Genomic DNA, 27,844 nt, shown 5'->3' on the forward strand with positions numbered 1-27,844 from the left:
CCATAATGTGAAGCCTAACCCTGACCATAGCAGGCCTTGATCTTCTACTGCCCTTTGCTTTATTAGAGCAAAGTGTTGAGAACATTCTAGTTCCTAAAGCTTTGTCCTATTGCAATCCTCGATACAGATGTCTACACTCACCTATACACACACACACTAATCTATTTGCTATGTTTATTTCTCTCTTGTTAGTTCAATTTCATTCACTTAAACCTACTCTTATTGGAATTGGATTTTGATTATACTGATTACCATTCTTGTGTACCTTGTGTTCCTGTTTCCGTGTGCACTAACAGTTGGTATCTAACTTAGTTGTCTCGCTCGGTGTCTTTCCGTTTCTTTCTCACATAAAAATGATCATATTTCTTTTTAAATCTCGCTTTCTTCCTTTCCTTGCTCTGTTTTTCCATTTACAAGCTACACTTCACTCAAGCTAAAAACACTGAGTGAAGTGCTCTTCGAATTCTTGCTATTTATTGTGAGTCAGCGGCCAGCAACCAAGCTGTTGTGGCATTACCTTTATTGTGCGACTGACATGTCATGACACGATGGCAGCGCACACTCTCAGTTACACACATATACATCCCATAGTGTGTGACATGTCATTAACGCCACCATTAGCAGTGCAATAACGACCTAACAGATACGCACAAATCAGACTGCTATGGTCAAACACTTCCCACACCTCCCAGATGACACCCGTACTTTCAGTTCCCGCCTGAGCCACAGGGGCCTTGCACCTTCTAATGAAGAGACCAAAATAGGTGTAACAAATGTCATCCATTCTTGATCTCATTCTACTTCTGCCCAGAGGACAGCAGTCCGGGTTGGACAGGACATGAGGAGACATGACACAACACCATGCACTTGAGAAGAGGTCTTGTCACTGAGAAGTGTAGCTCTAAGCAGTGAGGTATTTCTCATCCATAAGCAAGGGGCCAAAACTGACTAGACTGGGAGACACGGCTTATCCTTGGTTATGACACTGGCATATTTCTTTGGCATTGCGATTAAACTGACTTTTATTAAAGCGTAAAAGTAAATGCGGGAATAATTTTAATCGTTATTATTACCCAATATTGTGAACACAATTATTTAACAAAATGACAGATTGTAGGTTACTTAAAATATGTGTCCTTGAAAAAGTAGATTTGTTTGTACTTTTTGATTTCTAACGTCATTGAAAAAACAAATAGAAGTGGATTAAACTAAACATGCCACAGCCTGGCAGGGAGTGAATCTGGAAAGACAAAAACAAGACCATCGTCATAAAATGTGTCAGAATAATAGTTTTTTTTAAAATCATGATTACCTTGTTTTAATAATCACTGGAGACCAAAATTGTAATTAAAATTAAAGTTTGATTAACTGAACAGCCCAACGTGACACGTGAAGCCCAAGGCACCTGTCGAAATGCGCGGCTGACTAGCACTACTTTGGGGGGTGTTTTTTTAATGTTACCACGTTTTTTTTGTGTGTGTTCAAAATTACCAAATCAGTCATAACTGTTTATAAATATAAATCTGCTATCTAAAATTTAAATTTACTAAAAGAAATTATGAATGACGCCATTAGAGCTTTTCATCAAGTGTCACATTTGTTTTTAAAAAATCAAGATCAAGATTTGCAGGATTGTTGTCATCACTGGAGAACTAAATTTTAAATCAAACAGATATGATTTATAATTGTTTCTTTTACTATTGTAAATACAAAAGGAGACATGCTGTGCTGTTTGTCGCAGAGCTCTGGTAAGTGGTACAAAACAGCATCTGTAGTGTTCAAAGATTCAAAAGAATTTCCCAAATATGGGATAAATAAAGTACCACTGTCTGTCTCTCTCGTTCTCTCTCTTCTCTGCTTATGTATACATAAACTGCTTCATCATTTTCACAACAGATGTGCAGCCTTTAAATTGTGGAAGAAAAAATGGTAAAACCTGCTCCAAATACAGGTATATATAAAAAAAAGCCAATTACTGCACTGAGCTGCCGGTCGTAGGATCCAGGTCCACAGAGCAGACAAAAATTCATCTCTCAGTCAAGGGTATATTTAACTGCAGGTAACCACAGCAACAACAAGTCTGCTTTATGCTATGGTACCTTCACCTGAAAAATAGATTTACAGGGTTTAAGTTAAAAAAAAAGATGACTTTTTAGCAGTAACAGAATTTCCAAGTCAAACCTTGATCGGAACAGGAAGATTTTTGCTTTATTTATACATTTGTCACCTCGGTTGCCTAGAACAGCGAGGTGGCGAAATGTGTTCCATGGGCCAAATCAAGGTTGAAATCCTACATTTCTTTACTCTGCACCAGCTGTGTAATGTTTTAAACCTTGGTTTCACCTCGGGCATCCCAGGGTAAGCAAACAAAGGATATTATTCATGTGATCATGGGGGAAAAACAAACCAAAAAAGAATGCTTCCACTGAGATTCTCACACCAGGAGCAATATATCATCATATACAAAATAATCAAAAGAAAGACCACAAAAGATTGTGGAATTTTTTTGCCTCATCTATTGTTCCAATATACAAGGAAAACCAGGGGGGCATAGTACAAAGCAACCTAAGCAGGATTTGTTTGTCTTAGCTGGCTTGACAAAACCGCAGTCAGAGATAACAAGTTTCACAAAGGTGGTTAGCAACTTTCTTTGTTAACACAGTCTTTCTACTTAACGCTCTGTGTGTGCTCACATAAAAAGGAGGTGTTTGACGTGTCATTTGACTTTTCTTCTGCACAGAGTAGATCAATTAAGCACTGCCTGCTCCAATCACAGCCATGATTGAGGTGAGAGAGATTATAAAAAATAAGAGTAACATGTAGCTTTAACACTGTTGCTATGAGAATAGGAAAGAGAGAAGAAGAAAGACGAAGAAAAGAGTAACTGTGTCGTTGTGAATTTTTGAGTAGTGCTGAAAATAAATATATTAAATAATATTAATATTTTTATTTTCATGCTCAGTGTTTCTAATGTGACAGCTGGACATTAGAACTCTGTAACTTTAAATGTGATCAGTTAACACGAAAGGGTACTCTGTACCTTCGGGTACTTTATTAGTTACTCTGTCGTCTAATAAAGGAGACGCGCAAATCGCTTCAGTTTGTTACCAGATGAAAGTGAAATGAATTGTATTGATTAAACAGGGGATAAATAGCCTGCAAATATAAGTCAATCATCAAGTCGTTCAATTTTCTAAACTGTGTTCTAGTAGCTTTGATTTCAGCAGTGTAAAAGAGACTTAGCAGTAGAATAGGGCCAGGCATAAAAACCTTTATACATTTTCTACATCACTAAATGAATACATGCAAATTCCAGCGACAATGTGAAGCACAGTTTGCGCTGTTGTAACTTTACAGCTGGGCTTTATTCGGTCGAGTTACCAAGGCGTGGCTTAACAAATTGCATATATGAATTGCGCCCTTTCAGCAGATGATCTATATCACGCTTACTGGAATCAGTTTAAAATGTGGCACTTCAAGCTGATTTTAAGCTCAAACTCTGAATATTACCTTCTCTAGACTAATTATGGGTTCAGCATAAGTTAACATGGTCAGGTTAAAAAGAGACACCTTCATGCCACTGTGGATGACTGAGAACTACACAGCCATGCTTCATGACACTGAAAACTCTGACTTTAAGCTAAATATACACTGTAGTTCCAGAAGTATTCCCTCACCCATCCAAATCATTGAATTTCTGTGTTTCAATCACTATAAAATCAAGCACATAGACATGCAGACAGCTTTTACAAACATTTGTGAAAGAATGGGTCCCTCTCAGCAGCTTGGTGAATTCCTCTGTGGTACTGTGATTGGATGCCACCTATGCAACAAGTCCAGTTGTGAAATTTTCTCTCTACTGAATATTCCACAGTCAACTGTTCATGTTATTATAACAAAGTGGAAGCAACTGGAAAAGACACTAACTCAGCCACAAAGTGGTAGGCCACAGAAAAACACATAGCGGGGTCAGCAGACGCCGAGGCACACACTGCGCAGAGGTCACCAACTTCTGGCAGAGTCAGTCGCTACAGATGTCCAAATTTCATGTGGCCTTCAGATTAGCTCAAGAACAGCACCTAAATCCAAGCCTTACATCAAGCACAATAAAAAGCTTTGGATGCCGTGGTGTAAAGCATGCCGCCGTTGGACTCTAGAGCCGTGAAGATGTATTCTCTGGAGCAACAAATCATGCTTCTCCATCTGGGAATCCAATGGACGAGTCTGGGTTTAAATAGTTTGCTGCGGGCTCAGGAGGTAGAGCAGCTCATCTATTATCTCTATCAGAAGGCTGGTCGTTCAATTCCTGGGCGGTCCAGTCTGCATGCCTTGGGCAAGATACTGAACCCCTAGTTGCTCTCGATACATTCATTCAAATATGAATGTTATGATGATAGAAAGCTCTTAAATCTAGAATGTGTGTGTGAATGGTTGACTGAGACATGTTGATGTAAGTCCTTCGAGTGCTCAAGTAGAGTACAAAAGCACGATTTAAGAACTGATCCATTAATCTTGTGCCAGTGTGATACCATGATAGGATTCCACCTGTTCATCTGTTGTTACTTAGGCTTCTTTTCTGAAACTTATAATTCCTAAGATTTTTATGCATTGTAATCCCATGACATATGGAAGCCTACCTCTACATGCTGCAAAATCAGCTGCAAACCCAATCTTTGCACAGCCCCCCTCACCCACCTTTCTGTTACTTGGGCAGGGGGAACGTCAAAACATATATGGACATGTATAATGTAAGAAATGTGGCCTATATCTTTATATTTATATGTGGCACGCAAAACACATTTAAATTCTGTCGCGGGGGAACGTGTTTAATTACAGCCTAGGAAGCAACTGACTCCACTGAGAGCGAGCGAGAAAAAAACACTTGATAACAGTGACATTTACAATCTGCCTCATTTATCAAAAGCTGCCAAAGCAGAGTCAAAGAGGGTCATTACATAGTAAACATAGATTAACTCAACTCTCACAAAACCCACACAAAATTGTCTGATAAATGATTTTTATTCTAAGAAAATTGCAAATGTCAGCATGCATTTCCCTGGACTCTGTCAATTAATAGTGTTGTTTGTTACCCAATATTTGTGTGTGCCCGTGTGTCTGCGAATAAAAGCCTGCGCCGGTGCTAAATAGCTGCCACAATCAGCATGCATTTCCCCAGCCTCTCCCTGTTATTTGTCTCATTTGTTACCCTGTGTTTTCATGTGCTGTGCATGCACCTGTGTGAACATCATTCCTAATAGCGAAGCACTTTTCCTTTTATAGCACGGGGGAGGATTTGACAAAACTAAGCCGAGGTGCATTTTGGTTTTGTGTAGATGATGTCGAAGAGGCACATCGGGTTCTGACAGGCCCGCACTTACTCCCAAAACAACTCATAATCCCTTTCAATCTTTCACAAACACGGTTTATGTGCACAAATTCGTAATGCGGGGAAAATAACTAAATTAAGTGTTTAAACCAGATCTCTTTAATATATACGCAAGTCTGTGTGCCAAATGCTGGACCAGATGCTACTTTGAGTTGTAAACCCCTTTAAAGACATCCCTGTATGTTTAGGGGCCACATATACAAACCCAGATGAGCAGTTTCCTGTCTAAAAGAGCGAATGTGGTGATGGGGTGAGTGGGGCGCATTGAGGATCGGAGGAGTGGAGTGGAGTCGGCCCCAGGATATTCTTCAGCAACTCTGCTGCTCTATTGCTGCAGCTACGGGATGCTTTTGAGTGTCAGCAGCTGGCAGAGGCACAGAATGCCAGGGAGAAGACAAAGATAAAGAGGGATCGGAAGAAGAGGGGAGGGATTGTATTTAATCTCACCGCCATTTATTTTTAATAGCATGCAGCTGCTTTGTTCTCTCTTTGATCATCAGCAGTACAGGTTGACAGTAACTCGGTGGAATGCACGAACACACAGATAAGCATGTGTGCATGAATATACACAAAGAAGAATACAAAACTTGCATTCTCTATTTTGCTTTACTTTAATTTTGTGGAAATTTGTACTTGTTTACACTATTTTTTTTACTGTTCTGTGTCCCCGGTGCAGAACAGCTATGCAATTGGTCCACGAAGGGACCACAAACAAATGGGCATTCCTTCTGAGAGGCATGGTGTCACCGACTGCTGCAAGTGATAAGCACCACTAAGTAAGGAATATGTGGTAGGTACAATCTGCTACCCTAATTCAAATCACCACCGTGTAAGAGTCACAGCCAAGAAGAAGACAAAGGAGTAAAGCATCATAAATGAGAACACTGACTGGCTTCCTACTGGGGATCACAGTTGAAAGTTGTTGGAAGCCTTGCTTTAAGGACTAGAGGCACCTCTACTTGTAATCAAACTTCAGATGGAAGAGACAAATATATTGCTTCTTCAACCGTGTACCCACGGGATGTTTATCTGAAAGGGAAATGCTACTACTGTGCAGCTAAACATGTTCACAAGCCACTGAGGGTGCTATAAACTAGTTTGTCACTGTAGAGGGAACTTCTTAAAGTTGAATTAGTATTTAGGGCCTGAACATGGCAAGTAGGAAAATGAAAAAAATATATAATTTGGGTCCAAATGTGGATCTGCAACAAATCGTTGGGGGCTGAGTTCCAACAGCAATGCCCATCATGAGTTTGACACTGCTAAAATCGATGGACAGCTCACTCTGAATGGAAGAGGCCTTTAGGGGATGTTTGTGTGGCCGAGTAAACACACACCTAAGCCGAGGAGCGATTTGAAATAGTCACACTTTCATCACGTAAGACTTTACACAGGTTCCTTTGATCTTTCATGGAGGATTCTGCAAACACAGTCACACAGAAGGCTGCTCTCTCCAGAGGGTTAGGGTGAGTCCCTGAATCCTGCTGAAGAGGACATATTATGAGAGGTTGCTGCTGCTGCTTTTCTCACAGATATTTGGAAGTCTCCCCAAAGAATGGAGAGGACAGAGAAAACAAAAGAAGCCTCTCTAGCATAAAGCTTCTTCCCAGCCACCTCACAGTGGGTTTTCCTTGCCATTCGGTCTTGAATACAGACAGCGGAGGTAATCGTGCCAGGATACGAGTGGCAGAGTTTGGCCAGAGTTTTTGGACAAGGCATTCCTTGGCCACTGTAGTGATTTGTCAAATCAAAGTCAATGGAGAAAAGGGAATGGAAAATGAGGGAAAAATGGCCACACAGGATATATAGTGCAGCTCTTCAGATTTCAGTGGCCTCATTCTGGTAATATAGGCACACGCGTGCACATTTGACCATATCTCTGAAAACGAGAGGCCAGACCTATAGAACCCAGATAGCTGGCAAAGCCTGTGTGTCACACCCCATGAGCTTGGTCTCAAATCCATAGAGGGGGCCTGAACATAACACAAAGGTGTGATATGACCACTAAAGCAACAATACAGGGCCAGCAAGGGTGAAAGAAATGGGAAGAAAGCGAATGTGAGTGAAAGAGCAGACATGAAAGGTGTGACAGAAAAGCAAAGAAGGACATCAAAGAAAGTGAGAAAAAAAAGCGAGAGACAGAGAGAGAGAGCAACAGATACACAATTGAGAAGGGACAGTAGATGATGTTGAGTGTTGTCCAGGCAGTGAGGTAGATAGGTGGGTGGTGGATTCTCTCTGTGACACTGATTTCAAGCCCTGGGGGTAAAACAGCAGAGGAGAATGTAGAAGGGCCCATTTAGATCCATCTGAAAGGAAAGGCCACAGCTTCTAGAGACTGCAGTGGCTGTGATAATGCCTGCTGTCTCGAGGTGGACCTGCAGGGATGACACACCCCTGGGATGCGCTAAATAGGAGCCGCGGAAAGGACTTGGAGAGAGACAAAGAGATGTACTATGAGTTGAAAGATCAGAGAGACTGTGAGGTGAATACAACAAAGAGAAAGTGCAGTAGGAGAGTATGGGGAAGTGTGCCTCTGCACATCGCTCAGAGTGATGTTTTACACTTTTGTCATATTTTTATATCTGTCGTGGGTTCAATTGGGAAGCGATTCAAACTACTAACAAACCAGCTGAAAAAAACAAGACAGGGAAATGAAACTTGTCACAGTTTTATGTATAAAATAAATCCAACCAATGCGTCTCTCGTATTCGGCTTTTATGGGAGTCAGATTTGCGCCTTATTGGGATCACTCGTGTTTTCAAATGCATGGCTTTGTGGTATTAAATAGTGAACACTTGTAATGAGCTTTCCAGGCTGCTGCATGTTATGTTGAGAAAAAGACTGTGTTATTTGGCTGTGCTTATCCAAGCAGACTAGGTAATAAGTGTGTAATGGGGAAACAGTGGAGTTGATATCCAATGAAAGTGGGGGGTCTGTTGGAAGACACAACTGAGCCCGCTTTATCAGGATCTCCAAAGAGCCATTTCAGACAGCTAGTTTTCAAACACTAGAAATAAACTGAAATGAAAAAGGGCTGCACAAATCTGCAGTATGTTTGGACTGACATAGGATCAAAAAAACCCAGAAAAAAATCAAGGATTTCAGCCACATGCAGGAACATATTGCACAATTCATCTTTCAACCAGATAAACAGACCAAATTCCTAAATGCTTCATTCAGCCGCCCATGAATGAACGTTAGCTGACTGATTACCTCTTAGCAAGGCAGAGGTCATTTTGTTCTGTTGCTATTTCAAATGAATGATACCTTGCAAGTCACATGGGGCGATAATCTCTCAATATCGTTGAGTTATTTCTTTAATTATAGGAAACAGCAGTCAGTGAACACAACGCAACATGCTGTATAGTTCAAACATTAATGTGAAATGCAGAAAGCAGATGAGCTTTTGTGATAAATTTTTCATTTGATATGTATGCAAATGTATATTATACTACCTTCAAAAAAATTAATACTACAAAATCCAGAGAAAAATCTCATTGTTGCTGAATTCCAAAGCACACTGCAAATATGCTTCCAAAATCAGATGCTGCTTTTAGTTTAATTTACAGCGCTGAGCAAAAGTCATGAACTGCTCCTGAAAGTCTTTCAAGTTTTTTGAATTTTTTTATTTGGACACTGGCTGCTTTTCACTCATTTGCAGTCCAGTTCTTGTACCTTTTCATCTGAAATGATGAAAAAATTGTTATATTGAACTAATATAACAAATTTTTGAAGACATATATAATAACATTTTTAATTAGGTGAAATCTTGGCATGGTGTACAGTGTGTGCTTAAAGAAACTTGACAAGCAGAGGACAAAAGAAGTGTCCGGCCTAAAACACTGTCTACAGTGGATGAGCTGTATCTGATGTACAGAGAAATTGTGCAAAGATCTGATGCAGGACCAAAGAGAACCATCCAATCTTCATCTGATCCATCTAATGCTTGGCCTAAGATGACTCCGCTATTATAAAGGCAGAGGCATGCTAAATTACACGAGAACTGAAAACCAGTGACAACAGGTCTTATGGAATGATACATCTGAATGAGAAATTTATGCTTCAAATTATTCTCAGTGTATACAGAGCAGGTCAGGAGATCTATTATGGTTTGAGGCTGCATTCAAGCCTCAAGTGTTCAGGATCTTGTCAAAACTGATAAAATTACAAAAGCAGAAAAGTACCATCAGATATTGATCCACCATGTAGCAGCATCTGGAAAGCCTCTGATTGGTGATGGCTTTATTTTTCAGCATGGCCAAGATCCCAAACACACTGCCAATGGAGTATAAGCATGTCTGGCTAGAAAAACACCCAGTGGAACACTAACAGTCATGGACTGACCTCCACAGACCCCAGACCTCATTATTGAACATTATCAATACTATTGAAGTAAGGGATCATCATGAGAGGGATTGGAACAAAAGGCAGCCAAAATCCAAATCCATTCATGAATACTTCTTACAAAAACTACAAGACATCTTGCCTGAGAGAGTTCAGGCTATGTTGGAGAATAAAGGTGGTTATACCAAATATTGACTTTAAAGCTTCTTATAATTGTGAAAACTCTGTTTTTTCCATATATACAGCATTTCCATGTATTAATTTCCATGTAAAGGAACCAGACAGTAAAAAACATTATTTGATTATTAGTTATTCTACAAGACAATATAAACTGAGTCTTCATTTACCTTAAAACTACTGGTATATATTCAAAAAACTTGTTCCCACCTGTGCTTGACTCAAGCTTTGCTTTCTTACACATGACTCTAATGACAGCTGTAAGGGTGAGTCAATATGCATTAGCACACCACAGAACTGCAAATTGGTTTGTGTTACACAGAACCATTAAAGCAAAAATAAAAATGTGAGAAAATCTTTAGATGACCTCAGAACATCTTGACAACACAAAACAGAAAAATGCCAGGATGGCTTACCTACTCGATCACAGCTGATCATATTTTTGTGTGGTTTTATCAGCTATTAATCAATAATACTACAAATCAGTTTCAGATATCAAACTGTTCCTCCTTGGGTTTATTTAGTTCTTTTTTCTTTTTAGAAAATCAATAGAACAAAAAGTCAATATTCTGAAATCCGTCTACCAGCTACTATCTGTAAGGAAAATAAAGTATCTCGCTTCTTTCTATCTTACCGCTAAAGTACTCGATAATGACAAAATATGAACACATTGTTTCCATCCCTCGTTATCTCACATGCTAGTTATAAAAATATCTAGTTGGAGGATCATGGAAACTCTGTCTGCTGCTTCTTTCGCTCTATCTTTCTCACACTCAACTCCTTCTCTTTCTCCATCCTTCCAGCACCATGCCTCCTCCCGTAGTGTCACAGTCCATATGGTGCTGCAACACTGTTGGTCTCCTGTGGCCACACTTCCCACGATGCATCTGCGGCTCTGGGCTTTCGAGGGAGCCGATAGGCTGAGAGGACTTTGGTATCGACCAGCTATTGCCTGGTGTGAGGTCAGCTCAGTGCAGCATTGGAGTGTGTCCGAATCTACACACACCACTGCTTCCAGTCTTTCATCCATTCTGCCAATCAATCCTCCATTTTCTGCTGTTACCTTTGCCTCAGAAGAAGTATGTTCTTCTGTTGTATTCCTTTCTTCCAAAACCTTTCTCCCCTGTGAGTGTGCCATTGCACATTTTCTTCTTTAAACTACTGCCCGATTGATCCATTTCTCAAATTTCTTGAGACCACATGCAGTTAGAAGCTGCTACCGTAGCTTTACACCTTTTCTTTAAAGCTTTAATGACGATATTCTATTTGCAAAAAACCACCAAGGATTCTTCAACATACTATACACATTTATTTATGCATTTGTTTGACGGAGGTGGGGGGGACTTTGTTTTTTATCTATCGTAGGCATTGTAGTGTTGTATTACTCTGAGCTGGCTTCCTCCTCTGTCTGTGTCCATGCAGAGAAAACAGAGCTTAGTAGAGATCAATCCCATTGAGTCTGACTCCTTTCACTAGCCAAGGATCAATACTGCCTGTTTCATGTCCCCCTGCAATACACGTGCACACGCACACACAAATCCACACATACACATACACACACAGTTTAAAGACATGGGCTACGAAGGCTGACCCACCCCTTTAAAAATGACCTATCGGCCTATCGGCTAGCTTGCTCACCGGGGGATACAGAAGTTCATTATGACAGCCTTGCCAGTGTTAAAGGTCTGCTTTGGTCCTCCTCCGCAAAGTGCAGGATTCTGATTACATTAACAGCTTGCCAACAGAAGCAAGAAATGCATAGTGGCTAAAAGTAGCGTACAGCTGGAAGCCTTTTTCACATGCAACAACGTGGCCGTTCACAATGTGATAGAATTTCTTTTACGTAATGCTGGATCACAGAAAAGGAGTGGAAAGGCTTTTGAAGACTATGACTACGCTAGGCTCACCCACCTGCGCTGGACAGAACAATACTGGAGTTACGCAGGCATCAGGAATAATTGTTCAGATTTTGACAGGGAAATGTTACCCCCAAGAGCTTTGAGTTTCGCTTTTTAATCTCAATTAGTAGTCATCATCTCCTATTACCCTGGATGCATATTACCTGCAAATAAAACCCAAACTCTCTTCTATGCTTAATACAAAGCTGTATTTTATGCAGGTAAATTATGCATAATGCAAATTATTATTCCAAAAAATCATATGACACTTTGGGAAATGTGTTATTGCTCTTTTGCTGAGTGAATCTGAACCTTTGCTTCATTGCCCTAAAATATTTAAGGCAACGAAGGTACAAAGAAAAACAAAGAGATGTTATATCACAGAAATGTCAAACTCATTTTACATCATGGGCTACATACGGCTTTGATGTTAAGTAGGCCAGACCAGTGACCATTATAAATGTGTAAAATTACAGAAAAAGTTCTGTTAGTTCATCATTCCTCGCCTACTTAACTACCAGAACTGCAATAAAATATATTTTTTTAATAAATTCACAGACAATGCCCCTTTTAGTAGAAAGTAGAAAAACAAGAACTTTTCTGTCATTTAATCTGTTACTTGATTACTTTAGTGTAGTATGAATGGCAATTGAGGAGGGTCCTTTATTGAGTGGAAAAGCTGTAAATATGTGGGCCTGATTGGAGTCTTTGTGATGCCGATTCTGGTCCCGGGCCTTATGTTTGACAGCCCTGCTATAGCTGTTTATTGGGTTGCATTTGCTCAGTGTATATGCAATGTGCAAAAATAAGACATAATTCAATACACCTTCTTAACCAACAGCATGTTATTTTTATATCATTATTTTTATCTGAATACATAAATAAGCCTCTTAGGTCTCGTTAGGTGGATTTCTAACCTTTGGGCAATTAAGCAAAAAAGCAAATAAGTGTGTTTCCCAAAACAGATGTCCTTTGAGGTCATAAAGGTAATGTGATTTTCTCAGTAATGTCTTGAGTCCAGCATAGAGTGGGTGCATAAATATATATATGTACAGGGGATTTTAGGGCAAACTGACCTTGCCTAGAATACTCATCAGCCTCATGGTGAACCAGGTCCGTCACACACCCGCCGTAGTGCAGCCTCTGCTCATGGTCGAAGGCCTTGAGCGTTTCACTCGAGCTGTAGGACTTCTGGGTAGGCACACGACACTCATCGGTGTCCAGGGAGGAGGTGTTATACTGGGAGTCTTTGGAGCAGCGGCCCCTGGTTAGTGAGCGATTTCTGCGGTCCTTCAGATCCATGCTGATGTTGTGTGGTGGGGTTGAATGCAGCGAGAAGAAGACAGAGTAGACGGAGGAGAAGGCAGTGACGGGAGAGGGAGGGCTCTCCTAAGGGCCTCCCTAATGTCAGTCTCCACTTCAGTCACCTGGAAAACAGAGAGAGGAAGAGATGGAGAGATGGGAAAAGACAGAGAAAGGTTGGTCTAAAATTAATGGATGCACTGCTGTGACTCACTCTCGCCTCGCACTCCCAGCAGAATATACAGACAAAGTAAGACAGGAGCAAACAGCATGAGTGGACATGAGTAGCCAGGCAAATATAAAACACATTAGAGTATTGATGCAGGATAAGTAAGGCTATTGTAGGTACCATTAGGATTTCCACAGATTAACTTGTTAATTTGTGTGATTAAGGTGAACTCTTAAAAAGGAAAGAGTCACACTGCTCCTCCAGTCACTTACTGCAACTGTAACTTGATAGCAGGGCAATAAAACCCCCAAGTCCCCATTGTTTCTCTTCCTTTCTACTTTTACTCTCTGACCCCTCTCATGTCTTTGATGGTTCTCTTTTAATTAGTAACAGCAGCCACAACACAAAGTCTTCCAGCAAACTTTACCGAGCAAGCAACAAGAGCAACAAGGCAAGTTCTCAACTCCGCAAGGAAAACAAACCGCTTTTTCTTCAACCTGCGCACACACACACACACACACACACACACACACACACACACACACACACACACACACACGAAACCACAACTCTTCTGAGCCTGGCTCATCATAACCAGACCAAGGGAGCACCGCCAGCTCGTGGAGCTGCGCACCAAGGAATTTCCTTTTCTTTCATGCACTAGTAATTTCCCATACACAGGTATCCCAGTGAAATTGTGCACAGCTAAGCTTTGCTTTTATTAATGTACATAAACTGGTTTTGTTCACTGAGATGTATTATTATGTATCCTACAGTCAAAGCTCGCATTTCACATTTTGTTTTGTTTTCATCTAAAACACGTGTTCACGTGGTGCACATTGAACATGTGGAGGCATATCACATAATCTTCCTGGTGCATGCTTGCCCTCGCTCACATACACAAAGCTCCCTTTTAGTTCTTTAGGTGGGTACATTTAGTAAAACTGTATATTACCTTTATAAATACACACTAATTCCTTTATTACTGCACAGGAGTGAATGCTGCCAACCTCTGCTATTAAAAACTCCCAAGTCCTTAAATATATAGTTTATTGCACTTTAGGAAAGCGATGAATCAGACAATATAAATTTCCAGTCTTTTTTATTAAACTTAAATATTAACTGAATGAAAAAATGTGCAATCCATCACTAAAGAGAATTATTTGGTGCAGATGTTTTCCTTCAGTCTAAGGTGGCTCCTCTAATTTCCTTCCTTTTTTCAGAGCATCCCTGTTGCGCTTACGCTTTGCAGGGAGAAACAGAGCTGTTAGCACTGTGGTCCACAGAGACAGTCAGCCATTGACCGCGCTGATGAAAAATGGTCAGACGGCATTTAAATCTATTAGAACAGAGAGGGACTCAAATGCGGTCATCCTAAACCAATGCCGGCGGAGGTATGCACACAACGAAAGTGGACAAGTGCAGGTGCATTATCGAGACTAAAAAGAAATAATAATAAAAAAAAGATGCAAAAGGCAAGAAAGAAAGAAAGAAAAGCAACAGGAAGGATGGAAGAAGAGGAGAAATGACTTGAGGGCATTGCTGGTCTCTCCCTCATTATCAGAGTGGGAATGAATCCGGCTCCCTTAGAGGCTTTGAGGGATAATCAAACACACCCAAACACAGATACACGCAAACAGAACATCGCTAACACACATATTCAGTCCAGCGATACCTGAGACAACAGAGTCTCCTAAACTTGACATAAACTGTAAAACAGCCTGTAAGGCAACTAAACATTTGTATTATGACACTGCGTCTATGATACACGATAATGACACTAATAAAGCTTGATGCAAGTTTTGCAGCCTTGAGGAATGCATTACGCTGGCGTCCAAGGATCAAAGTACAACGATATGACAACAACCAAACAGCCAGCTGTAATTGACAGGCACACTTCCTCCAGCTATAGCTACTATGGGATATTTATGGTAATGAACCCATGGTTCCATTACTTGAGGCGGAAAAAAGTCAGATCCACCCACAGAATTACAGCGTTGCATTGCATTTGCACCAAAAATACTGCTCAGTCTTAATAGTTTTTATCAATATGAGAGCAGACAAGGGCATCTCTAAAGGACAGGCATCATTTCTTTTTTGAATATGTGATGTAATTAATTACATGCAGGAGCAGAGGAAGAATTAGAAGAGAGAGGAGAAGGAGAGACAAGTATACAGAATGTGAGTCAATCTATTCAATGAGGGCTCATTTTAAAATGCTTAGAAGGTAGTATTGAAAAGTGCCCTGCTATGTCCATTGATTAACAGTAGGTATTAAGTCTCATAAAGAGCTCATTATGCTTGGGCATCCATCACACAGGCTATTAGGAGTTCGACCTTAATGTGTTTGTACCTTGAATGGAGGGCGAGGAAATAGAGAGCGATACTGGCTCAGAAAATGTGGGGACATTCAGACTGGGGTTAAAGAAATAATGGCCAAACGAGTCTCCGTGTGGAGCTGTGGGTGTGCACAGGTGGGTGACAAATTAAAGGAAAAAACAAAACCAGAAAAGGACCCCATTGATCTTTACAGTGAAGAGTGTACAGTGTATGCTCCTGGGCATTCTGCTGGAATGGTTTAGGTCTACTTGACAGACGTGTGACCACAAACGAATACAGCGGTACTCTGTGCGATCGGATTTATCCCACCCCCTCACATTTCTATCCTCACGGGAGTGGTCTCTTCCAGGGTGACAATGCCACCATCTATAGGGCATGACGGGTCACTGAATGGTTTGAAATGTATAAAACGGATGTGAATCATATGCCATGGCCTTTGCAGTCGCACAGCTCTAAACTTGATCGAGTATGGTAGATTCCGGACTGACAGCTCTGTCCGCTGCCATCGTTAAAAAACGTCAAATGAGGGAATATCTGTGGTGTACTGTAGAGTTTCTGAGCCAGTGCAATGGCACATTAAAGCTGTTCTACCAGCATATACTGAGCCAAAAATATAGGCAAAAGTTGGTCACTTTACATCAGATGAAAACTGGCTGAGAAAACAGAATTACACTAATGATGCAGTTGTGTTTAATGTGTTAATGGGAGCTGTTTTTTGTGTGTTAACACAAAGAAAGTGTCAAATCCTAAAGCGTATATTGTGGCTAATATTAATCTATCTTTGTATGGCTTGCACCTATTGAAATTAAATTTACTTCTTTCAAAAGATTTGATGGGATAAATGCAGAACCACCTAGTTTCCTTGGACGTTTGAGCTTCACTGTACAGAATAAACTGATAATAATAAATATGAACACTCATCTGTCGTAAGTGGAAAATTTCCCATTAGTCATCCAAAAGTCTAAGCTTTAGGTGTGAGCCTTACACACTAAGTTGTGATGTCATAAACTGGATTTTGTGATTTTACTTTTTAATGGAAAAAAATAGTAGAAGCAGAAGAGAAGACACACAATAGCGGGCTGATGGATAGACTGGAGGAAGCTAAGGGAAACAACCTTGAGATCTGGAACACATTATCAATCACATCCCATCCAGCCAGGTGTTTCCTCAAGGTCACTGAAGCACATACAGGCAAACTTTTCTTAGTTAATTACTCCAGCGACAACAGTCCAACCCCCCAGATCGTCACAACGAGGCAGATCATCTCATTTATCAGAAGTACAATGACTTACTGTCATTCTGACTGTTCACATACCACAACTCCATGGTACGCTAGCACGTAGGTGCATGCATATTTATGTGCAGACACCCACACAGACTCAGCAGACAGACAAACACACGAATAAATGCAAAACTATAGAAAGACGTGCGTGAGCCTGCAAAACAGCCGCGTCTCCTTGACAGGCAAGAAAGCGTGGTTAGATGAAGGAGAAAAGAGACATGCACGCAACCGTGAAGTGACCATGAAATCCAGGCAGAATGAGAAATGTAATTGGAAGATGACAGGGAGGGCGGGGAATTCATTTTGGAAATTACAGAGGTGAAGTTTGGTGCAGATAATGGCCTTTTCTCTGCAAATAACAGCTTTGAATGGGGAAAAAAAGAAATATGGAGCACACAATGTAAATCCACTGTAACTAGAAATCACACCCAGTTAATAGGATGTTAATGACATCAGTGGATTAGCAAGTATCAAACAAGACGGTTTTGTGTTCAACCTAATCAACCTCCTAAAGAACAAAATCCAAATATCAAGGAAAGCAAAGTAACAGACAATGAAGATTCAGTTCTTATGAATCAAAATGAGGCTTCATTTTCTTCACCTGGCACAATCGAAACACACGTGACAGATTGAGTCATGAACAAATCCCAATTCTCCCTTCCTGTTTTCTCGCAAACTATTCTATCAAACTAGCAGAATATGGGGGTGGGAGGTTAAAGTGAATAAGACCTACTAATCAGTGGGCAAATTGGTGCATTTGTGCCTTGAAATTGCCACAGGTATTGTTCCATCGTGACACAAATCTGCCTCAGGAAACCATTGCCGAGATATCCAGCTCTGGGAACGTGCTGGATACATTTGACCGGACTCAGACCTCAATCCTTTGCTCCGTTTTCTGATGATTACAGGTAGACTGGCACGATCGCCGAAAACAATTAGCTGCAAATCTTCCATCCAGCCACTGCTCACATTTATCATACAAATAAGCACCGAGGCGATGTGTGAGCGCTAGTATAGATGCTGTTTAGGGCCATCACACTGTGGGAGGCTTCCTGACCAGATGACTCCTACTGCAGCCAACCAGGAGGTTACAAATAGGGCATGTTCACTCTGCTGACTTCTTCTTACTAGACACCAGAAATAGCTGTTGTTGTTCTTAGCTCTAAGAGTTGTGCACTTGTATTATTGAGAATATTTTAAGTCTCAATAATTGTTCATATCAGAAAATACAGAAAAGTACATGTCCTATTTTTGTTTTGTTAGATGAGATGCTTAAACAGGTTTTCAAGAAATAGAACACTAAAGTAGTGCTACATTATAATATTACCTGTAACTTACACTTCTATATAGTATGTTGAACCTGTTACATGTATTTACAGCTGTTGTATCCATAGTAAAACTTCATTTACTCCATTTTTCGTTTAACTACAACCATGTAATTACATCACACACAATTTTATGCCTGAGGATTTGATTCCGTTATATAGCTTTTCTTTTGTTCTGTGAAGTAGGTTTAATATTTTTTATGCTTCTTTAAAGCATCAAACATAAGAATAATTATTACTGTTTTTTTGTTACCCCTTCAATGTACTTTTTAATCTTTTATATCCTATAAGCATCTCATCTGATCTTATCTAGTCTTATCTTTATTTTAGCTTCTTATCATTGCATTAGAGGAGCCTGTAACACAGCCATTACCTGGCTCATTTAATTCAATTGTAACCACACCAAAAGCAGCAATCAGCCAACAAGACTGGCAGCTAAAAGCCTGATAAAACACAGCATGGAGCCTTTCCATCAGAAAATTTATCCACTCTTCCAGCACTCTTTGTCAACAGGAGATGAAGTTGTTCATTTGGTGTCTTTTTCTTTCTCAGTCTCTCTCTCCCTCTCATGATCTCTCTCTCTCTCTCTATCGCTCGCTCTTGTGTTTTTTGTGGGGGTTTTTTTAGAATTTGAATGGAATTTGTATAGCAAAAGATGGCCTATTGAAAACCTGGCCCTGTTATCACAAAAGACAAAATTGTGGCTATAAAGCGTTTGGCTTCAATTTTCTGCTGTTTTTGTGCCGCTGCTCAAATTAAGTTGTTTACGCAGTTTGTTCACAAAGACAAAGAGAGGAAGACACGGAGTGACTGAGAAAAAACAAAAGAGGAGACAAGAAGAGAGTTGAGTACAGAGAGGTTGCGAGAGAATAAAGACGGAAAACAAATCCTTGAATGAAACTCATACTCAATTATACATCGCCACAAAGCCTCTGTGCATCTTGACTTCAGGAATGAACATCCAAGTCAAAGTCCAAATATGCTTTAAATGGAAATACTATATGCACAGTTTATCAAAGCATTCAATTACATGTTCAGATTTCCCCTAAAAGCAGCGTGTACTTGACATCCAATGTGTAGGTGTAAATCCTTATTGTCCTAACATATAATTTGTTCTTTTCACTGTAAAATCTTTTCTTTTCTGTGCTGAATACAAGTAAAGGTGAATCATAGTAATTAGTTTTTAGAATGTGTAGTAATAAAAAAAATCACTTAATTTCTTATTTTATATATCAGAATTTGAGTTTCATTTACAGATAACAAGTTAATGTTGTAAAAATAAATGCGTGTTTCTGTGTCAAAGGCTAATAGGAGCTTCAGCAGATAAATATTCCTGTATTTATACAATTTTATCAGTGCACTGCGACCTCCATTATTTGCCGTACAACTCGCACTCAAGCGCTCCGTCTATGAGCTCTGCACTGCGCCCCGACGGAGAGGCTCCTCACCACGAACAGCCATTAATCATGTCTTCGATCTCGGGTGGCTTTGGAAATTCACACAAAAACGTGTGTAGACTCACACGTACAGTATACACACAAGGCAAACGGATGGACGCATGCTTGGATGGCTCCAGTTCAACTGGAAACTACAACTCCATTTTGGATCCAAGGTACTTTGCGAGCCAGCAGCTGAGGGGTGCAGGACAGGAAACATCTCATCTCTCGCTCTCTCTCTTCCACAAACCTCGCATTATTACCTCCAACACCTCTTTGAGCCAAATAGGTAAAAATCAAAGTTGTCTTAGTAAAAAAGAAAATTGCTTCCATTGTAGAAAATTGCAACACAGATGCAAAAAATACAATAATAATAAATAAGATATTGACACTGAAATGCCAACACAGTCTCATTGCAGTTCAAAAGCACAACATATTCGGTTGTGTTCAAGGGCAAGAATTTTTTTTCTCTTTTTAATTTTATTTACTAACAACAAACTACAAGGTATTGCTGCTAAAATACCAAGACGTTGCACGTCTTATGGCAGTTCAAAACATAGTGACCAAATTTAAGCTGTTCATTAGTGATGGGATTTCCGGCTCTTTTTAGAGATCCGGCTCTTTCGGCTCGGCTCACTAAAAAGAGCCGGCTCTTTCGGCTCCGAACCGGCTCTTCAGGTTGTTTTGTTGCTTTAATTATTTAATCATTAACAATAATATAAAATTATGCAGAAAAGGAATTACTAATGTTAAAAAAAAGTGGTTTTATTTATATATGTTTATATATGGCCCCTAGAGACAAAGCACGTACAAACTCTAAAGCATATACAAACTCCAAAAAGCACGTACAAACTCCAAAACACATTTCTAGCGTTTACTGAACTTCCAAAACAGAGCTACCCAGATCACTTAAATTACACAATTGAAAGCATGTGTGTATTGTATTTATAGACAAGCACTCATATTTATTCAAATAATTAAAAAAAAAAAAAAAGTTCATTTACCTGTTACTACCACACACCAAATCCGGTTGTTGATACTTCCTGGCTTGTGTAGCCACTAGGAAACAAAAGCTCAACACTGCGCCCTAGCATCCTGGAGCACTTCTGTTGTCTTTTGTACGTGATTCTGAGTTTGTATGTGCTTCTGAGTTTTTACGTGTTTTGGAGTTTGTACGTGCTTCTGAGTTTTTACGTGTTTTGGAGTTTGTACTTGCTTCTGAGTTTTTACGTGTTTTGGAGTTTTTACGCGTTTTGGAGTTTGTACATGCTTAGGAGTTTGTACGTGTTTTGAAGTTTGTACATGCTTTGTCTCTAAGGGCCACCATAAATATACTTTATTTATTCACTCCACATAAAATGTAATAAATAAATCATATAATACAAAAAACAACTATTCACATTTAAAATTTTTACATTTTCAGCTTTTTCCTTTTAAACAAATTTAACGTGAAACAACACAAAACACTGCAAACCACAACACAATTAAATATAAATTAAAATATTAAAACAAAAAGAAGATGCACATTCTCTGTCATATGGGCCTGCATGATTTCTGAATCCTTTATCATCTGTAACTGAAAATAGTGGATGATTACTATACCTTTCTAATGTGACGTTGTTGTCCCTGGCTCTCTTTCTCTCTGGCTCTGAGTGTAACTAACGCCCCTCCCCCCTCTGCTCAGCGTAAAGTACAGGCCGCGTGTGCGGAGTTTAGCGGAAAAAAGGGCGTGAGAGAGGGTGAGAGAAAGAAAAAAAAAAAAAACCTCACGGCTCCCAATAAGGAGCCGGCTCGCGTCGTTCACTTCAAAGATCCGGCTCGCGTCGTTCACTTCAAAGATCCGGCTCTAAGAGCCATTTCGTTCGCGAACGACCCATCACTACTGTTCATCAGCATTAATGGAGGTGAATTATACTCAAGTGCTTTCAGTTTTAAAGAGCAGCGTTAGTTAGTGGCATCATAGGATTTTCATCTACAGAGACAACTCTATAATAACTACATAGCTTGGCAGACTGTCAGTCTGTTGACTAGCCGGTACTGAATTCCAGTTAGCCAGACTAGTTAAGGAAGTGAACACTTGTTTGCTAGCGTTAGCAGGCTAACACATTGATCTATCACCCTTCAGTATATCTTTCTTCAAAGTAAAATGCTACTGCTTCATCTACTTCCACGCTGGTCGAGTAAGGTACATGACATGACTGTTATATCCAGATCTTCAGATCGTTTTAGGCCTAAGCGCTATTAGCTATTTCACCTGGTACTTTGCTAAGCTAATGGCTTAGCTGCAGCGCACGCTACAAGCCTTTCAGTTCACTTGTTTAGCACACAAAGGTTTGTTTCTGAGTTCGCTTAAAGGGCAATCTTGGAAAAAAAAAACTTTCTGCTGAAACACATTTTCTTCAAAGCATTGCTGATTTTCACACACAAGAAAATAAATTACATTTTAAGAATAATATCAGGTTGGAGATGCATGAAGCTGTCAGATTTACATGATAATTGTAATGGTACCCGTGTTTGATTACTGTGTACATTCTGGGTTTAACTACTTTACAATGCAGCATCTGAGTGCAGTGATGTGCGGCAAACTTCCATATTTCAGATTTTGAAACAATCATTAGCAAGTGTACACATAATGAGTCTGTAGTACAGTTTACAAATTAGGCTGCCTTTCATCTGCACTGCTATGCAACAATAAGGTCACCTAGAAAAATAAAGCAAGATATATTCTCCGTAATTGAGCCTAGTTCTATCGTGTTTCATGTCCCTGCAAGCTGATTTTCATACTGTACTGAAATAGAAAGGAAAGCAAGAACACATTCATTTATCTCCAGTAGTACAGGCTTTGGAAAATGCTAATCAGAAATGCAGACAGACAAGATGGGATTCTTAGTGAGCTAATAGTTGTGTTAGGCTTTCAAGCCAATGCAGAGCCTTGTTCTGTGCCTAGTTTGTGCTCTGCTGAGTATTGGGTTTGAGTGAGGCAACATCCCCTTTGATCAGCCAGTATTTATGAAGTATTGTTGGGATTGTACATGGGTACAGGATAAGATTTAGGCCTACCAACCCCAGAGTCTGCATATGTGACTCACAGTTGCTGGGAGGAGGAAAGGTCCCATCCACCTTCCATTTTCTCGCTCTCTCCTCTCATTTGCCAGGATGGAAAACAAATGAGGAAGGATGTGAGGAGGTGGTGGGTGGATGGGGGGGCATCCATCCCTCTCTCTTTCTTGCACTTGGTGCCTGTGTAATCTCCACACTGGGCTGCAGAGTGCCACAGAGCCTCTGTTTATTAGACTAATCCTTAAATCCACATTCTGCAGGCCTCGCAAACGCCTCGCAAAGCTCTAATCTGACTCAAAACAAAGGGATTAGGAACGACAAGGTCCCTCTCTCTGTCTCTCCATGTCTGCCAGAGCGGGCTCGGGGTGGTGCACACATGTGCTGAGAAACACACAAGAACTGTTGCATACTCTTGCCTGCCACGCCCATATTTGCTAAAGACTGATTGGCACATGAAAACCCTCGCGTGCACACACACACACACATGCTTCCTGTGAACACAAGCTGGCTGTGACAAGACAGCCAGTTAGAGCCAAGGTGCAAACAAACTGGGTAATTACACATAGCTCAAAAACTCATGGGAGAAATGACGGACAAGATGAGAATGAGCTGTGGGAATGGGACGCGGCGACAGCAGGGAGGATATACTTGGCTAACTAAACAAACCAGGCTTATATTATAGACTTACACTGTTACGAAAACAAATGAGAAAAGGTTTTTTATGTGTGTGGATTGTTTTTTTTACTCACAAGCATCAAATGCCAGAGGTCCACCTTGGGTGTACTGGCTTGTTTTAGTATACACACAGCATAGAGCCAACAAATCAATATTTGTTGACTATTTATCTGTATTAAAGGGCCTTTACACCCAAACAGTGCAACAAGTCAGAACCTGCTACAAATTTACATTGCACTTCAGTCTCTCCACGAAACCCATTTGCTAGCTAGAATTTGCTCTCCAAGTCTCTTTGTGTTTTTCACACAATTCCATCCCGTTTCCCCTCAATATGGCAAATGAATAATGCAAAAAAAAGAAAAAAAAGTCACTGCTTAAATTGTGTTCACCCAGCTGTTAATCCTAATTTTACACTATAATCTTAATAACTGAAGTTCCATTTTGGAAATGCAACATGTAATAATTCTGACAAGTGGGCTCGGCTTATTTTCTGGTTCGTCTCTTCACAGGAAAACTTTTCAAAAAAACCTTTTCTTTCAATGAGATATAAAAAAACAAGCAAGCACAAATACAGGCAAATGGTGCCAGTATATGGGCACGCTGACATATTGCTAACATTATTGGAAAGATTTTTGAATGATCTTATTCAAGTACTCAAAGTTGTAGAGCCTGAATGATGTCTACTTTTACAAAGACAGTTTAACTTGGTCTTTTCACAGTTATTTACCTCTCTTTAGTGTTAGTGTGAATCCTCTGCGACAGGGATTGTTGCCACAGCTTCTGCCACACAATCTGCCATTGTGTGATCATCAGCTGATAAGGATCCAACCCAACACCTGTCAGCCAAACTAAATTTGAGCAGACCTATTCCTCCACAGGCATCCAGTGTGCGGACATCCTCTCAAAATCTCCTAATTCTAGATTTTTTGAGTTGGAAAGTGCTGCTATATTTAAAAAAAAGAAAAGAAACTTCAGTGTATTTTGGAGTACCATCCATCTCGGCATCTTTGCAGTGATATGAGGGCTGGATATTTCCAGCCACTTTACAGTAGTGTCTTATTCTGAGGTTATGGTGCACATCCATGCTGGGCTGTGCGTCTGACAAGAGTGTTATAATGCAGGTGAAGGTCATGTGAGATATAGAAAGCTTGGCAATCTACAGATGGATAATGTCAGCAGTTGGGTCACAGAGCTACGCTACCCTGTTCTTTTATTCATTGAGGGAATTCCTGCTCATCCTCATTCAGCAGAATCACACCCTTGGTAGTGTGTGGGGCTTTTTTTTTCACCTGTGCCCTAGGAACTAGCTGTAGCACGGAGAGTGAGGGCAAACTTCGCTGCGGCACTGCCACTGAGTTATTAAAACAATCGAGTGCTGACAAGCCCTGCATTCTGTCGCAGAGGGAGAGGGCTAGGGCTTAATAACTCAGTGTCACGCCTTGACATTCTTACCATCTGTCTGGGTAAAATATTCAAATGTGCAATAAATGTCACTGGGGACAGCCGGTGACACTGTCTAATTAACACTATGACAGAGGTGACACACTGAAGACTTTGGCTGGCTTTTACTGTACAACATGCATCGTCTGTGTGTGTGTGTATGTGTGCATGCCATAACTCTGTGCGGAAGTGAAATGTTGAGGGACACTGTAGCGATTATACTGCCATCCTGTCTCTTCAGAGGGTAGTCAGCTATTGTTTAAGTTAACAGGAAAGTGTAGCACTAACACACATATTAAAAAGTGTAAATGACAGCAGCTATAGGGCTGAGCAACCCTGGAGCAGTGAATAAATGCCAAAGAAGATTTCATTTCTTCAGGCTGAAATGTCAACTAGTCGGAGAGCAGGGAGGAGACACACCGTCAGCCACATATGGGTGTCTTACCTCAGCTCAGGTCATGTATGTAGGTATGTAGGTCAAACATAAGCTGCAGTGATTCATTCCTTAACTTAGAGTGAAACAAAGTAACCCCTCCCATACACACACTAAAAGCTGAGGGAATTCCCAGAAAGAAGATCTAAAAGATACTTTATTTATTGGGTAAATAAGAAATGAGGTCATCTACTTATCCTAACAGCAAAGTCTGTGTGCACTTTCAAACTTGAGTGGCTCTAACAAAAATGCAACGGCAAACATGTGACAGTTTAAAAGAAAAATGTGAAGGCCAGGGATGTGTCCAAAATGTATATTTTTGCTTGCCAAAACACATTGCAGCATGCTCATATCCAGTATGATGTATCCTCCAGTGATATCATGGTTTGATTGCGAAGTAAGGTACTTCACATGCAAACCATGAAAAGGAGAAAGTTATTTCTGTTCAATTCAATTCAGTTTTATTTATATAGTGCCAAATCACAACAGTTGCCTCAAGGCGCTTTATTTTGCAAGGTAAAGATGCTACAATAATATGAGCAAGAACCCCAACAGTTCATCGTGGGAAGCCCCCAGGAGCCTAGGTCTATTGCAATGAGGGAGGATTCAGAGCCACTTGATCTAGCCATACTATAAGCTTTATCAAAAAGGAAAGTTCTAAGTCTATTCTTGAAATTAGATAGCGTATCTTTCTCCCAAAGTCAAACTGGGAGCTGGCTCCACAGAAGAGAGGTCTGAAAGCTGACGGCTTTGCCTACCATTCTACTTTTAAATATCCTAGGAACCACAAGTAGGCCAGCGGTCAGAGAGTGAAGTGCTCTGTTGGGGTAATATGATACTATGAGGTCTTTAAGATAAGATAGGGCCTGATTATTTAGGACCTTGTATGTGAGGAGATGAATTTAAATTAGTCTAGATTTAACAGTAAAGAGAAGCCAATATGGGCAAAATATGCTCTCTCTTTCTAGCCCCCGTCAGCACTCTCTCTGCAACATTTCTATCTGCGGTCATTTATATTTGGTGCCGTGGTTCTGCTCTGGGACCTTGTGCGTACGTGGAAAGGGAGGAAGGTAGAGCAACAGCAAGACCCCAGCTCAGATAACAGATGTGACAGTAATTAAGTCAGATGCAGCATGAAAAGGGGAGGCTGTGATGGAGATTGGCCACCAAGCTTGCAGATATGCAGAAGGCTGTGAGATTTATCAAGTGAACACACAGGACTGTATCAGCTCAGCCATCACGTGATGTTTGCTGGCACTGAGGTCAGTTGATCTACCAGGACTGCAGCTGAACTCGACTTTCTGGCATGCCTGAGCTAATCCTACGCCCGACTGAAAAGCCCCGGTTTATTTTCAGATAAAGAGGCATTTGCTAGTGATAAAAACATTTTATGCACTGCAATGACACAAGGACACTTCATAATAAAATGTATCTGTGCTTACAAATGTACAGTTTTAAACAACTTAATGAGCAGAAAATTGTTGCTACCGCATGTTTTACTGTTCAAAGCGTCATAAAAATGAATCTGCGTATAAAACGGTGTATACATGTACACCAGAATGTGTTTGAACTTTTAGCACCTAAAAAAACGCTCTTCTGCTCTGTTTCCCTCTCAGTCTGTTCTTTTCTCACTTCCCTCTCTGTATTCTCGCTGAGAGGCTGTTGTATGAAGCACCTTTAATAGGTTTGTGAGGGATATATTGGACTTCAGTAGGAGATTTGGCACACTGTGTGTGCGCGTGTGCTTGTGCGTACCTGTAAGTGTGTGCACATTTTGGATTGTCATGTAGGGTCCTATAGTACGGTGCTTTTCCACTTGTGTTACTGTGTGCACTCACACTCCAAAGCCATTAGATTCTATACAAAATCCTGAAGCTGAGAACTTTAAAGCTGAGAGTGGTGCAATCGACAAGCCGGTCTCCCACCGAGCACGTCTCGCTACTGTTGATCTCTGGTACAGTAGCGATCTCAGCTAGAGCTACAGTTGCACTTTCACATGCACATTTTGACTCTGTTACTTTTATCTGTTCTCTACAGCCCACACATGGGTGCCTCTGTCTTCGGCTGCATGCATGGTACCAATATTTCAGAGCTACCACTGATAAGTGCCCGCTACTTGGGACTATATTGTTTGTGCCTACTGTACTGTGAATGCTTCTAATGCCACCGACTTACCGTCTTGAAGTGTTTGTGCCTTTGGGGCCAATAGAAGACAGCCCAGGCTGCTCCAGCACCAATGACATAGCTGACTGGTCCCATTTAGCATGCTAGATTTAGCTTCATTAGAGAGGATATGGCTGGGAAGGCACACAGAAGAAATGAAACGAGAGGTGGGGTGGCGGGATGGGGGATGGGATGGGAGAATGACTGCTCAGCTTTTGCAAGGGCCCACTTTGCAGAAGAGGTGGACAAAAAGCTTAAGCTGTCTCATAAAGATACTTTATAAAGCAGCCATATCCATAATGGCAACGCAATAGAGAGAAATGGATGAATGAAGGAAATCAATGCAGCAGTTAGACTTGAATTAAAAAGCACCCCACACTAGGCTACATTACAGCCTGGCAAGCAGCTCTT

At 40.6% G+C, this 27,844-nt stretch overlaps 1 protein-coding gene and 1 long non-coding RNA gene across 14 annotated transcripts in view; one reads left to right on the top strand and one right to left on the bottom strand.

Moving 5' to 3' along the window:
• tenm2a (teneurin transmembrane protein 2a) overlaps positions 1 to 27,844 on the bottom strand; it is a 232,015-nt gene that overhangs the window by 161,038 nt on the left and 43,133 nt on the right. For all 13 annotated transcript variants that reach the window (XM_085131688.1, XM_085131696.1, XM_085131673.1 and 10 more), the window contains exon 2: positions 12,885 to 13,235. In XM_085131688.1, coding sequence (XP_084987814.1) covers positions 12,885 to 13,110 — 226 coding nt within the window. In that variant the 5' untranslated portion in view covers positions 13,111 to 13,235. The remainder of the gene's footprint in view (positions 1 to 12,884; positions 13,236 to 27,844) is intronic.
• LOC146524308 (uncharacterized) overlaps positions 1 to 27,844 on the top strand; it is a 132,264-nt gene that overhangs the window by 57,422 nt on the left and 46,998 nt on the right. The gene's annotated exons all lie outside the window — the stretch shown is intronic.

This window comes from Neolamprologus multifasciatus, chromosome 2 (genome assembly GCF_963576455.1).
Source record: "Neolamprologus multifasciatus chromosome 2, fNeoMul1.2, whole genome shotgun sequence".
NCBI classification, from domain to species: Eukaryota; Metazoa; Chordata; class Actinopteri; order Cichliformes; family Cichlidae; genus Neolamprologus; species Neolamprologus multifasciatus.